General features: G+C 40.4%; 1 protein-coding gene across 1 annotated transcript in view; it reads left to right on the top strand.

Annotated features, from left to right (window-relative positions):
* Window positions 1-12,911, top strand: part of snx25 (sorting nexin 25) — a 72,899-nt gene that overhangs the window by 10,839 nt on the left and 49,149 nt on the right. Inside the window, exons 2-4 of the mRNA XM_037675410.1 lie at window positions 5,857-5,941; window positions 11,168-11,384; window positions 11,943-12,115. Of these exons, the coding sequence (XP_037531338.1) occupies window positions 5,857-5,941; window positions 11,168-11,384; window positions 11,943-12,115 (475 nt within the window). The remainder of the gene's footprint in view (window positions 1-5,856; window positions 5,942-11,167; window positions 11,385-11,942; window positions 12,116-12,911) is intronic.

Here is a 12,911-nt window from a genome sequence, read left to right as displayed (position 1 = left end):
TATATGTATATAAATATATATGAATATATATAAATACATATATATATGTATATAAATATATATGAATATATATAAATACATATATATGTATATAAATATATATGAATATACATAAATACATATATATGTATATAAATACATATGTGTATATATATATACATAATTGTGTGTATATACATATGTGATATATATATATATCACATATGATATATATATATATGTGTGTGTGTGTGTGTATATATATATATATATATATATATATATACACATAAATATATACACATATGTGTGTACATATATATTTGTGTGTGTGTGTATAAATATATATATATGTGTATATATATATATATATATTTATACACATGTATACATGCATACACACATACACACAACTTCAAAATAACATAAATTCTCAACCTGTACTGAAAACAGTTTCTGCGTCTCAGCGCCACCAGCTGGTGAGAGGCCGTGACGTCAATTTGAACCCCGCCCACTGGAACCGGTACTGAAAGCATAATGGAAACACAACCTGTACCGTACCGAGTAGAGTAGAGCCGGGCTGTACCGGCCCGTACCGGTACTAATGGAAAAGGGGCATTATTTACAGAATCAAAGTTTAACATCAAACATTTACATTAATTTGGCAAAATATGAAAATAACAACAGCATAATTAATCAATCAGGAAAACCATACGGCCATGGTTTTCCGTTGCTTCACCACAGACATTAATGAAAACATCTGGATTAATTTTCTAGCAGAAAGGAGAGTTTGAAGATGGAAAATTGAGATTTATCTTACAGAGAGATGTGTGAGGGAATTTATCTGTTTTAACCAGAACAGCACGCTCCATTGAAATCAGCTTGGCCAACGGTACGCTTGGTCGAAATAGAACTTTTACCTTGCAGACGATAGCTTCAGCGTCGGTGTAGAGCTCTCCTTTTGACTCTTTCAGCGTCTCCGTGAGGACAGCTAAAACCTTAGGAGTCGTGTGAGGTTATCCAAACAGAAGTTATAATTCCCAAAATCGTCTCTGGTTCAGCTTGTCTGGTTTCCAAGAACTCTGAACTCTTCTGGAACTCTTTGTGAACTCTCTGACTCTCAGACTCATCTCTTCTCAACTCTACCGTTGAACTGGGAAGTCGCCACATTTAAACGGGCTATACTTCCGGTTCATTTGAGAGCTTTCTGATTCGTGGATGGACCAGAACAGAGGTGTGGTTTGTGATGTAAGGTGTTATGGAAAGTCAAGGATTGTTTAAGAACAGACAGAAAGATTGTTGGAGAAAACCAGTCTTAGTGGCGTCTCTACTCCTAGTATCTGCTGTGAAAGTTAAACATGACATTTCTTTTCAGTAAACTTTTTAGTTGACCGAAGCTCGAACTTTAACACACTTACAAATTTGCTCATTGAAGACAGAAAAATCAAGAAATGCATATTACCCTGATTTCTTCTTTGAATGAGGAATAAAAATCATTACTACTGTTTAAGTAAATAAAAATGAGTAGTTCACTTCAACATGTAAACATTGTTTGAACTAACACAATTTGATTATCAAACATTTGTAAAATAGTAATGATCATAGAGAATTGTCTTTTCCACTTGATTAATTCAAGAAAGAAAGTCTCAGGATGGGTCAACCTGTATTTCTAGATGCAGATCAATGAAATGACAGTTTCTGACCATATGATCCTAAGGTCATTGATTTGACATCAGGTCAAGTTCACTACATTAATAACAAATCATTACAAACGTCTAAGGCGTCTTTATTCTTCACAACTCATTACTTTTTAAATGTACTTTCTAAATAAATTTGACGTGATTTCTACTCAGCAGAGCTCATATGAGGAGAAGGAGGAATGGGGCACAGCCCCTCCCTCTCATTGTCGGAGGAGACGACGTGAGCTTAAATGAGATATTGGTGTTTAAACACATTTACCATACACAGATTTTTAAAAACTTTTATTAAAATATTATGTACCAATCTTGACTGACTGCTTTACAAATAAATCTGACGACTTCTCCTCTGAGCTCTCAGGACGGAAGGGGAGGGGGCAAGAACCTTCTGTTGTTCTCCACTGTTCTCCGTTGTTGTTCTCCGCTCCATGTTCGATGTGAGTTTAAAATGAGATCCCGTTATTTAAGTGCAGTATTTCCCCTACCATTATACAGGCGGGGTGCCCCACCCCGCTAACAAAACTGAGCACCCTGTCTACCAAACTGAACTTGCCCCTCCCACCCCCACCCGGCACTGACATATCACTAAGGCAGCGGCGCAAAATACAGGCTCTCTAGCTAAAAAGCCCAAGGCAGCACTCACATTGCCTCTTCCATCATGTTGAACGCCCCCCGCCCCCGTTCAAAAACTATTGGTACAAGCTGCGCTCAAACATGTCTCTGTCCCTCCCCCCATCAGCAAAAATCATGGATGAGATGAGCACCCCGCCATTGCAAGCTAACTAGGGGAAACACTGAAACACATATTTACCGTACACAGAAAGATGTCACGCAAAAAGAATTAAAAAAACTTTTATTAAAACTTGTACCAGACTTGACTGCTTTGTGTCTCCAATGCCTGACCATAGATAAGTTGATGCAAAGTTTACGGCTTTGTTTCCTTCTTCAACAGCCAGATCAATCGCTTTTAACTTAAAAGTTGCATCGTAAGAAATTCTCCGTTTGTTTTCCATTATCGCTGAACAAATGAACAGGTTTGTGCCCAACCCTGTCAAAGGAAAATGTTAGTCAGCAGCAGGAAGTTACAGAGAGATGTCAGGAAGTCTGTCAAAATAAAATATAAAAATATAACTTGTGAAAATTATGAAAAAAAATACATAAATTAGCCGCTCCTGTATATAAATCATAGGGTACAAAATGTGAGAAAAAAGTAGCGGCGTGTACACCGGCAATTACGGTATATATATTTCACAACTTATTACAAATATCTATATCCTATCCTATATCTATCCTGTTAACTACTAATTATGAACATATATAGTACTGGTATGTTTATACATCATAATTCATTACAAACATGTAATGTTTATAACATGTAATGTTTATGACTATATACATTACAACAGTTTATTACAAACATCTAGAGCATCTATATACGTCACAACTCATTGCAAACATGTAGTGTCTTTCTACTTCACAACTCATAAGAGTAGTGTCTTTATCAGTGTTGGGATGTAACTAAGTACAAATACTTCGTTACTGTACTAAAGTACATTTTTCATGTATTTTTTGTACTTCACTTAAGTAGAGTTAAATGTGGGTACTTTATATTTTTACTCCACTACATTTTACATCAAGTGTCTGTACTTTTCTACTACACTACATTTCTATAACACGTTGCATTACAAGTTACATTCATGTTGCTGCTTTTTGATTTGTTTGTTACTTTGAAAGTAACCAATGGTGAGAGGGGAGCTGGTCCAGTGAATCACTGCAAAGTGGACAGGTAACATTAGGCCTGCCTTCAAGAAGAGCTGGACCAATGACATATATTCTACAAAGCGGATTCCAAAAAAGTTGGGACACTAAACAAATTGTGAATAAAAACTGAATGCAATGATGTGGAGGTGCCAACATCTAATATTTTATTCAGAATAGAACACAAATCACAGATCAAAAGTTTAAACTGAGAGAATGTATCATTTTAAGGGAAAAATCTGTTGTTTCCAAATTTCATGGTGTCAACAAATCCCCAAAAAGTTGGGACAAGTCCATTTTTACCACTGTGTGGCATCCCCCCTTCTTCTTACAACACTCAAAAGACGTCTGGGGACAGAGGAGACCAGTTTCTCAAGTTTAGAAATAGGAATGCTCTCCCAGTCATGTCTAATACAGGCCCCTAACTGTTCAATCGTCTTGGGCCTTCTTTGTCGCACCTTCCTCTTTATGATGCGCCAAATGTTCTCTATAGGTGAAAGATCTGGACTGCAGGCTGGCCATTTCAGTACCCAGATCCTTCTCCTACGTAGCCATGATGTTGTGATTGCTGCAGAATGTGGTCTGGCATTATCGTGTTGAAAAATGCAGGGTCTTCCCTGAAAGAGATGACGTCTAGATGGGAGCATATGTTGTTCTAGAACCTGAACATAGTTCTCTGCATTAATGGTGCCTTTCCAGACATGCAAGCTGCCCATGCCACAAGCGCTCATGCAACCCCATACCATCAGTGATGCAGGCTTCTGAACGGAGCGTTGATAACAACTTGGGCTATCCTTGTCCTCTCTGGTCCGGATGACATGGCGTCCCAGTGTTCCATAAAGAACTTCAAATCGTGACTCATCTGACCACAGAACAGTCTTCCATTTTGCCGCACTCCATTTTAAATGACCCCTGGCCCAGTGCAAACGTCTGAGCTTGTGGAGCTTGCTTAGAAATGGCTTCCTCTTTGCACTGTAGAGTTTCAGCTGGCAACGGCGGATGGCACGGTGGATTGTGTTCACTGACAATGCTTTCTGGAAGTATTCCTGAGCCCATTCTGTTATTTCCTTGACAGTGGCATTCCTGTTTGAGGTGCAGTGACATTTAAGGGCCCGGAGATCACGAGCATCCAGTAGAGTTTTACGGCCTTGACCCTTACGCACAGCGATTGTTCCAGATTCTCTGAATCTTTTGATGATGTTATGCACAGTTGATGATGATAACTTAAAAGTCTTTGCTATTTTATGCTGGGTAACACCATTCTGGTATTGTTGCACTATCTTTCTGCGCAGCAATGATGGAATTGGTGATCCTCTTACCATCTTGGCTTCTGAGAGACACTGACACTCCGAGAAGCTCTTTTTATACCCAATCATGTTGTCAATTGACCTAATTAATGTTAATTGGTCTTCCAACTGTTCGTTATATGCTCAATTTCCTTTTTCCAGACACTTATTGCTACTTGTTCCAACTTTTTTGGGATTTGTTGACACTGTGAAATTTTGAATCAACGTATTTTTCCTTTAAAATGTTACATTTACTCAGATTAAACTTTTGATCTGTCATCTATGTTATATTACAAATAAAATATTGACATTTGCCATCTCCACATCAATGCATTCAGTTTTTATTCACAATTTGTTTAGTGTCCCAAATTTTTTGGAATCCGGTTTGTATATGTATGTCACTGAGCTGGGTGCATCCGCAGCACCGCTAACACACCCAAAATGTATTCCACCGCAAGAGTCAGCCAGAAGATATGCGCCACCTATGGTCTTATTAAAAGACTGTTCAGTACAGCAGAACAGCTTCTCTCTCCCAAAAGAGCCAGACTGAACTCAGAAAACTTTGAAAACCAACTTCTTCTGAACTTGAACAAGAAATTCTTGCTGCAATATTAAAATGTGTCATTTCATGGGATGTTAGGAGACAAGAGATGTCTCCAAATGGCTTGACACTCAGGTCCAAGTTTTAAAAATGGTGTCAGGAAATTAAAATATTTGCCCGCTTTCCTCTGTCTTCTTTCTGCTTCTCAGTCTTGATCTGTAATTGTTTAGTTTTAGATTCCTCCACAGTCGATGGTAAGTGATTGTTTTTGAAAGCTCACTGTGGCTGGCCTAGGCCCATCAGCTGCTTTTCAGCAGACTTGTTTAGCTGCTGGGTGCTGATGATGACTTATTGATGCCATATCATATTGACTTATGACTTGTTGGAGGGAGGTTGTCACAAACATATGTCTGCCTGACTCTGGAAACATCCTGAGCCATGACAAATTCTGGCCCATTACAGCTTTCAGTTATCTCTCTCCCCTCACCTCCTGTCCATACTCCCATTTTCCTCCCTGCATGTTTGTTTTGTTCTGTTCTCCTCGTCTGAGGCAGGAGTGAAGTAATTTGGTGTTTTTGCATTTGTTTCTCCTCAGGGTCGTTTTCTGGTGCCACCTCAGGAGTTGAGCCAAAGCAGAAGAGTGGTGGTGTCACACAACGTAGACAAAACCTTGAAAGAAGGTAATGCATCATCGTTGCTCTCTATATATCCTTTCAAAATCAAATATGGACAATTTATCCGTTCATCCATCCATTATCTTTACCTGCTTCTTCCTTTATATTTAAATAATTTAATTTAGTGTTTTCTTCAAAGAAGTTAGGCAACTATTTGTGTCCAGTTATTAAATCTTATGGAAGGTTTACATATTAAGTAAAAAAAAACAACAACAAAGAAATTGTGGAAGGTGCTCCTGCAGCTACTGGCCTAAATTTCAACATACATCAAGTTTTTCATTAACACTAAAAAGTCATTGGAAACTTACTTTGGCAACAATCTACCATAACTGCTGGTCTGTAGAATGCACCTGATTGGAATAGAATAGAATAGAATAGAATAGAATAGAATAGAAACAGCCTTTATTGTCCCACGGATGGGAAATTCAAGTGCAACAGCAGCAACAGATAAAAAGATACAACTTCTGCATCACTTCTGCTCTGCAGCACACGAGTTGTGACTCGCAGAGGGGGAACACCCCCTCCCCATTCTCTCTAGCTATGAGCGATATTTACCTTACACAGAAAGATTTTTTAAAACTTTTATTTAAATATGTACCAGTAACGGGCAGCTCAGTGGTGCAGTTGGTAGAGCTGCTGCCTCTCAGCGAGCAGGATGCCCATGTTCGAATCCCAGTCCGGGTGTCTTTCTGGGTGGAGTTTGCATGTTCTCTCCGTGCACGCTTGGGCTTTCGCCGGGTGCTCCGGTTTCCTCCGACAGACTAAAAACTTGCATGTTAGACTGATTGGTAACTGTAAATTGTCCCTAGGTGTGAGTAAGAGAGTGAATGGTTGTTTGTCTTTATTTGTCCTTGCGATGGACTGGAGACATGTGTAGGGTGTCCCCCGCCTCTCGCACAGTGATTGCTGGACATGGGCACCAGAAAAGACCGTGACCCGAAAAGGAAAAAGCAGGTAAAGATGATGGATGGATGGATGTACCAGAATCATAGGCTATGTACAGTATGGTAAAAAAAAAATTCTGAATAATGCCTTTCTGAACATGACTGGTAAAAAAAAACAAAAAACAAAACGCGATGGAATTTTCCGCCGTCCCTGCTTGAGTGAAAAGTGCAACTTTGTTTCTTTGTAGTCTGGAGGGAGCTGCTAACACAGAGCTGTCCATGCTCTGATGGACAGTCCTATTCATTTCATAAATCTAACACCACGATGGTCCACCACTAAAATCTTCATGTTGTTTTTGATGGCAATCTTTTTTTTTTAAACTCTGAGTCGGAATCTGCATCCCTGCCATCTGCGTTCACCCAGTCCCCATCCCCTCGCCGTTTCAGATTTATTTATTTTTTAAACAGGGGAGTGTTCTCGTGACTCAATGAGAGTACAGTACTTTATTGGTCATTCAGGCTGACAGAGTGGGGTTATGGGTAAAATATATTTTTCTCATTTAACCTTTTTAGCTGTTTTAAGATATACACCATTGTTTTTTTTTAGTGGTGACAGTTTTTTTAGCCTACCGATACTAGTTTATGTTTTTTATGTCATATACTGTTTTATGCAGTAACCATGAGAGAATATTGGCACTTGTCATGAACATGTGGTGTTCACTCTGTCTCACAATGACCCACACCTAGAAGGGTGTGTCATGGGTAGCTAGCGCCCACCGCCCAGGTGTTTCAATCAAAATGCTCTTCAATGGCAGGAAGCTTGTTAGTCTGTCAAAATAAAATGCAAAAATAATAAATAAATAATAGCCATCCATAAATAATGTGATGGAGTGATGACGTTATTGTAAATGTGTTTGGTGGCAGGAACCTCATTAGCCCATGGGGGGGGGGGGGGGTTTGAATTTACCATACACATTCTAAAAAAATACATAAATTAGGTGCAGCATTGTATAAGCCACAGCGTGGGAAGAAAGCAGCGGCTCATACACCGGCAATTACAGTAAACTGGTAACATCAAAGTTCATGCTCAATAATCCAGGTAAAAAAATTCAACAAAGTTAAGTCAGGTCCTCTGGACAGTTTCTTTGTGTTGAAACGTTTTGTCTTTCATCCAAAAGATTTTATCAGTTTGAGGAGCCACAACAAACTCACTCTTATAAATGGCACCTTCTCATAGTGAGCCAACCAGTTTGATGTTGATAAGATGGTTTCTGAACTGACAAAGTTTTCATTTATAAAACGTTCAAGAACAATGAATCTTAAGCTGTAAACAGTCGTTGTGCCAAAAATATCCTGAACTGTATGCGACAAGTTTCACAGTCCTGAACTCAGAATGGACGTGTACGAGAGTTTGGATGTTCTCTCTCTGCATTCCAAGAGGATTGTAGCGAAAACCAAAAGTTTACACAGAGTCCCGAGGCTCAGTGGGATTAACCTGTCTAAATAAAGGTTGAATGAAAAAAAGACACCTTTTTTCATCCGTCAATCCTACAGCACATCTCACCACTGTCCTGCTGTCCTTAATGTCTGCTGTTCTCATACATGTCCTGCTGTCCTCATACATGTCCTGCTTTCCTCATACATGTCTTGCTGTCCTCATACATATCCTGCTTTCCTCATGCATGTCCTGTACCAGTCTAACATGTCCTGCTGTCCTCATACATGTCCTGCTGTCCTCATACATGTCCTATAACAGTCTAACCTGTCCTGTTGTCCTCCTGTCATATGCTTTTTCGAAATCCACAAAGTCACAATGGAGTTCTTTCTGACCATCTCTGTACTTCTCCATCAGCATCCTCAAAGCAAAGATGGCGTCTCACCCTTTGGAGCACAAGTTAGGAGTCATCAGGACTCTGTATCACAGAGCAGACAGCGTCCCCACTAGCTCAGGAGCCAGGCAGAAGGAGAAATCCCACACAAGACAGGTTCTAGAGCAATGTGGATATCCTAACTGGGCCTTCCTGAAAGCAGAGAAGAAACCCAAACAGGACTCCAGTCAGCCAACAGGTGAAAAGGAGGAACCCAGACCCAGACCAGTGGTCATTCCGTATGTTGAGGGAGTATCAGAGAAACTGAGACGTTTATTTTCTAAACATAACGTCCCAGTGGCTTTTAAACCCCAAAAATACATTACGGCAAAGACTGGTTCATCCCAAAGATCCAGTCCCCCGACACAAACAGAGCAATGTTGTGTATGCTGTTCAGTGTCAGGAGGGCTGTGATCAGTCTTACATCGGGGAAACAAAACAGCCACTGGCCAAAAGGATGGCCCAGCACAGAAGATCAACATCATCAGGCCAGGACTCTGCGGTCTACACTCATCTCCAGGCCAGCGGTCACTCTTTCAGGGATGAAGATGTTCACATCCTGGACAGAGAGGAACGATGGTTTGAGAGAGGAGTAAAGGAGGCCATCTTTGTGAAAAGAAACCGTCCATCATTAAACAGGGGTGGAGGCCTCCGGGTTCAACTGTCCCCCTCTTACAATGCTGTGATTGCTAGTATCGCTCAGCCCTCTGTGAACAGTAAACAGCCATCAGTGTGCTAATGATCCATTGTTAGGCTGATGGTCCTTCTTGACCATGTGATCAGCTGGTTTTGGTTGTCAGCAGCAAAACTGGTTGATCCACTCTGAGAAGGTGCTATTTAAGAGACTGAGTTGGTCTGGAAAGAAGTCTTTCGGATGAAAGACGAAACGTTTCTACTTTTTTTTTTTTCTTGTTTTGCTTTGTTTTGTTTTTTGAATGTCCAGAGGACCAGATTTAACTTTTTTAGATTTTTCTACCTGGATTATTGAGCATGCATCAGGATATTCACACACTAATATTTGAGCTGGTGGTAACTGGGAGTCATTCTCATTACATATTTTAAGTGTGAGATTGATCATAGTAAAGGTTTAATCAATACAGCTACAAATCCATCTTTTCGCAACATGAAATCATCTCAGTCTGAAACGGATTTAAAAGGTGAAGGTGGTGGTGGTGGGGGGTGATATGGATTCTTCCAAGGAATGCTAGGTATGTAATTTCAAAAATGCTCTTTACACAAAATCAAAATGTGAATACTAGTCTTCTTATCTCTAATAATAATAATAATAATGAATTTAATTTGTAACGCACTTTTCATTAACAAAAATCTCAAAGTGCTACAGAGTGCAACTAAAATCAATGATAAAATCAACTAAAATCAATGATACAATCAACTAAAATCAATGATACAATCAACTAAAATCTGTGATAAAATCAACTAAAATCTGTGATAAAATCAACTAAAATCAATGATACAATCAACTAAAATCTGTGATAAAATCAACTAAAATCTGTGATAAAATCAACTAAAATCTGTGATAAAATCAACTAAAATCAATGATACAAACAACTAAAATCAATGATACATTCATGTGGAGGCAGAATAGGCTTGCTTAAAAAGAAAAGTCTTTAAGCCTTTTTTAAAGTCAGTCAATGATTGTGGAGCTCTCAGATATTCAGGGAGGGAGTTCCAGAGGCGGGGGGCAGCCACACAGAATGCTCGATCTCCCATGGTTCTTAATTTAGTTCGTGGAAGGTGGAGGAGATGACTGTTCTGTGATCGTAGGGACCGGGTGGATGAATATGGAGCAAGAAGGTCCTTCAGATAATCTGGTGAATTTCCGTATAAACACTGATGGGTGATGAGAGCAATTTTGTACTGAATTCTGTAAGTGACAGGAAGCCAATGGAGGTTATGGAGAATGGGTGTAATATGTTCAAATTTACGAGCTCTCAATAAAATCCTGGCTGCACTGTTTTGAATATATTGAAGCTTCTGAAGGTTTTTGCCGGGTATTCCAGTAAACAGGGAGTTGCAGTAGTCGAGCCTGGAGGAGACAAAAGCATGGATGAGTTTCTCTGCATCAGCAAAAGTGAGAGATGGGCGCAGTTTGGAGATATTTCGAAGATGGAAGAAACAGGTTTTAAACAGATGCTTAATGTGATTTTCAAATGTAAGATGAGTGTCCATTTTTATTCCAAGATTTGTAACAGAGGTGGAGAGGGGGATGTCTTGTCCAGAAAATGAAATAGTCGTTATAGTTGAAGTTTGAACCTGGTGAGGGGTGCCAATCAGTATGGCCTCTGTTTTGGAGCAGTTTAACTGAAGAAAGTTCTGATTCATCCTTGCCCTTATCTCCTCCAGGCAGGTAGAGAGGGCAGCGAGTGAAGATGGAGATGACAGATCTCTACAGCTTTCTGTTTCTGTTTTCAGATTTGAACAAAGAGCATTTGGTTTCTTGTTGGTCGTTCTCTCTGCAGTGTTCGACTTGGCCTACAGAGACTACATCCTGTCCTGGTACATCCCTCTGAGCCGGGATGAAGGCCAGCTGTACTCCATGCTGCTGGAAGACTGGTGGCAGATGATCGGGCAGCTCAGATCCAGACTGGCTGATATAGACCTCGTCAACGTGGTGTGCAACGACAGCATCCGAATCCTTCACTCACACTTCACTGACCTCAACGCTGCGTCTGCACGGTACATAGAACGCACAGTTGTGTAACTGAATGTTTGCCTTGCAGTCCTGTTGTGATAAACTAGAGTAAATTCAGTAAGATATGTTTGATGTTCATCCTCACACCTCCTGACCACAGCTTTCTTTGCTCCATGACTCACTGTTGTCTATCAGAAACATCATATTGCACTTTTGATTTGCTGTCAGTCGTTTCCATGCCCTGCAGTGTTTGTACCTACGCTGTAATTTGCTGCACACTGATGGAGTGAACTCACTGCAGTTTGCTGCAGAGTAAATGCTTCATGCTGGCTTCCTTCAGCAACTCGCACACAGAGTGGACAGAGAGAGTAGTGATTCACACATCATGTGGTTTTATCATCTTGACAAGTCAGACGAGATGTAAAATGTGATCCCACTGCAGAGACGTCTGTCCTCTCATCGTTTAGGAACACCGCAGCAGTCTTCAGAGACACGGAGGTGAAGGCAGCATTAGATATGGAGGCTGTATATTATATGATCTTATCTGAGTCTGGCAACAGTTCTGTGTCGCCTGTCCTAATCGCTCTGCTTTCTTCTCAAAGACCAGAGGAGGTTGCTCGGCCGTTTCCTCTCCACCCTTGTTTGGTCAGCTCAGACTCAGAGATGACTTTCCTCCGCTGTGTAGCCAGAATCCTGCTGCTGTGTCTCCTGCCACAAAAGGATGCCAAGTCACACACACTACGCTGCTGCCTCACAGAAGTTATCACCACCAAAGGTACTCACACACGTCCTGACTTGGGTTGTATGGAAGTGTGTAAGTGAGTAGGAAATGTCTGAAGAATTTTAGAGTCCAGCTACTGACAGGAATGCCAACGTACTGTACGTCAGCTTTCTCCACTGTGGACTTCTGAGAAATAATCTAAGCTGACAAAATGCATAAACTGAATAAGACTTGTAACGTTTGCTGGAGTAAAACAAGCTTGTAAAATCTTTGGAAATATGAACTGCTCAAAAATTCTGAGTATGACATCATCACACTCTTAAGTTCAACATTTTGTGGTAAAAACTTCAAAAATCATCAGAATCCTAGTGTTCTTTAGTAAGTGCACATTGTCTGCAAACTAGTCCAAGTTTGAGCCTCAGGTCTTTTTATAGTGAGAAGGCATGGAGTTGTAGCTTTGTGCTCAAATCTTAAAACATAAAGGATGTTCTGAAATCTTCCTGTCTGCTCACATGTTGGGGATAACTCTCATTTACCTTCACATTAAAATTTTACCTCAACGTCTATAAACTGACAAAGTAACAGCTGTTTTTCTGTTGGCTAATGTTGATTAGCTGTGGCAGCCATCTTGATTTTTCTTGGCTCCAAAAGGTAATTTGTTGTCCATCCATCCATCCATCCATCCATCCATCCATCCATCCATCCATCACCAGCTTCTTCCGTTTCGGGTCACAGGGGTCACTGGTGCCCATATACAGCAGTCACTGTGCGAGAGGCGGGGTACACCCTGGACAGGTCTCCAGTCCATCACAGGGACACATAGAGACAAATCCATCACAGGGACACATAG

The sequence above is a fragment of the Nematolebias whitei genome, chromosome 4 (genome assembly GCF_014905685.2).
Source record: "Nematolebias whitei isolate Nwh7 chromosome 4, NemWhi1, whole genome shotgun sequence".
Classification (NCBI taxonomy): Eukaryota; Metazoa; Chordata; class Actinopteri; order Cyprinodontiformes; family Rivulidae; genus Nematolebias; species Nematolebias whitei.
Note: the sequence above shows the minus strand (reverse complement) of the source record. Positions and strands in the feature narration are given on the sequence as shown.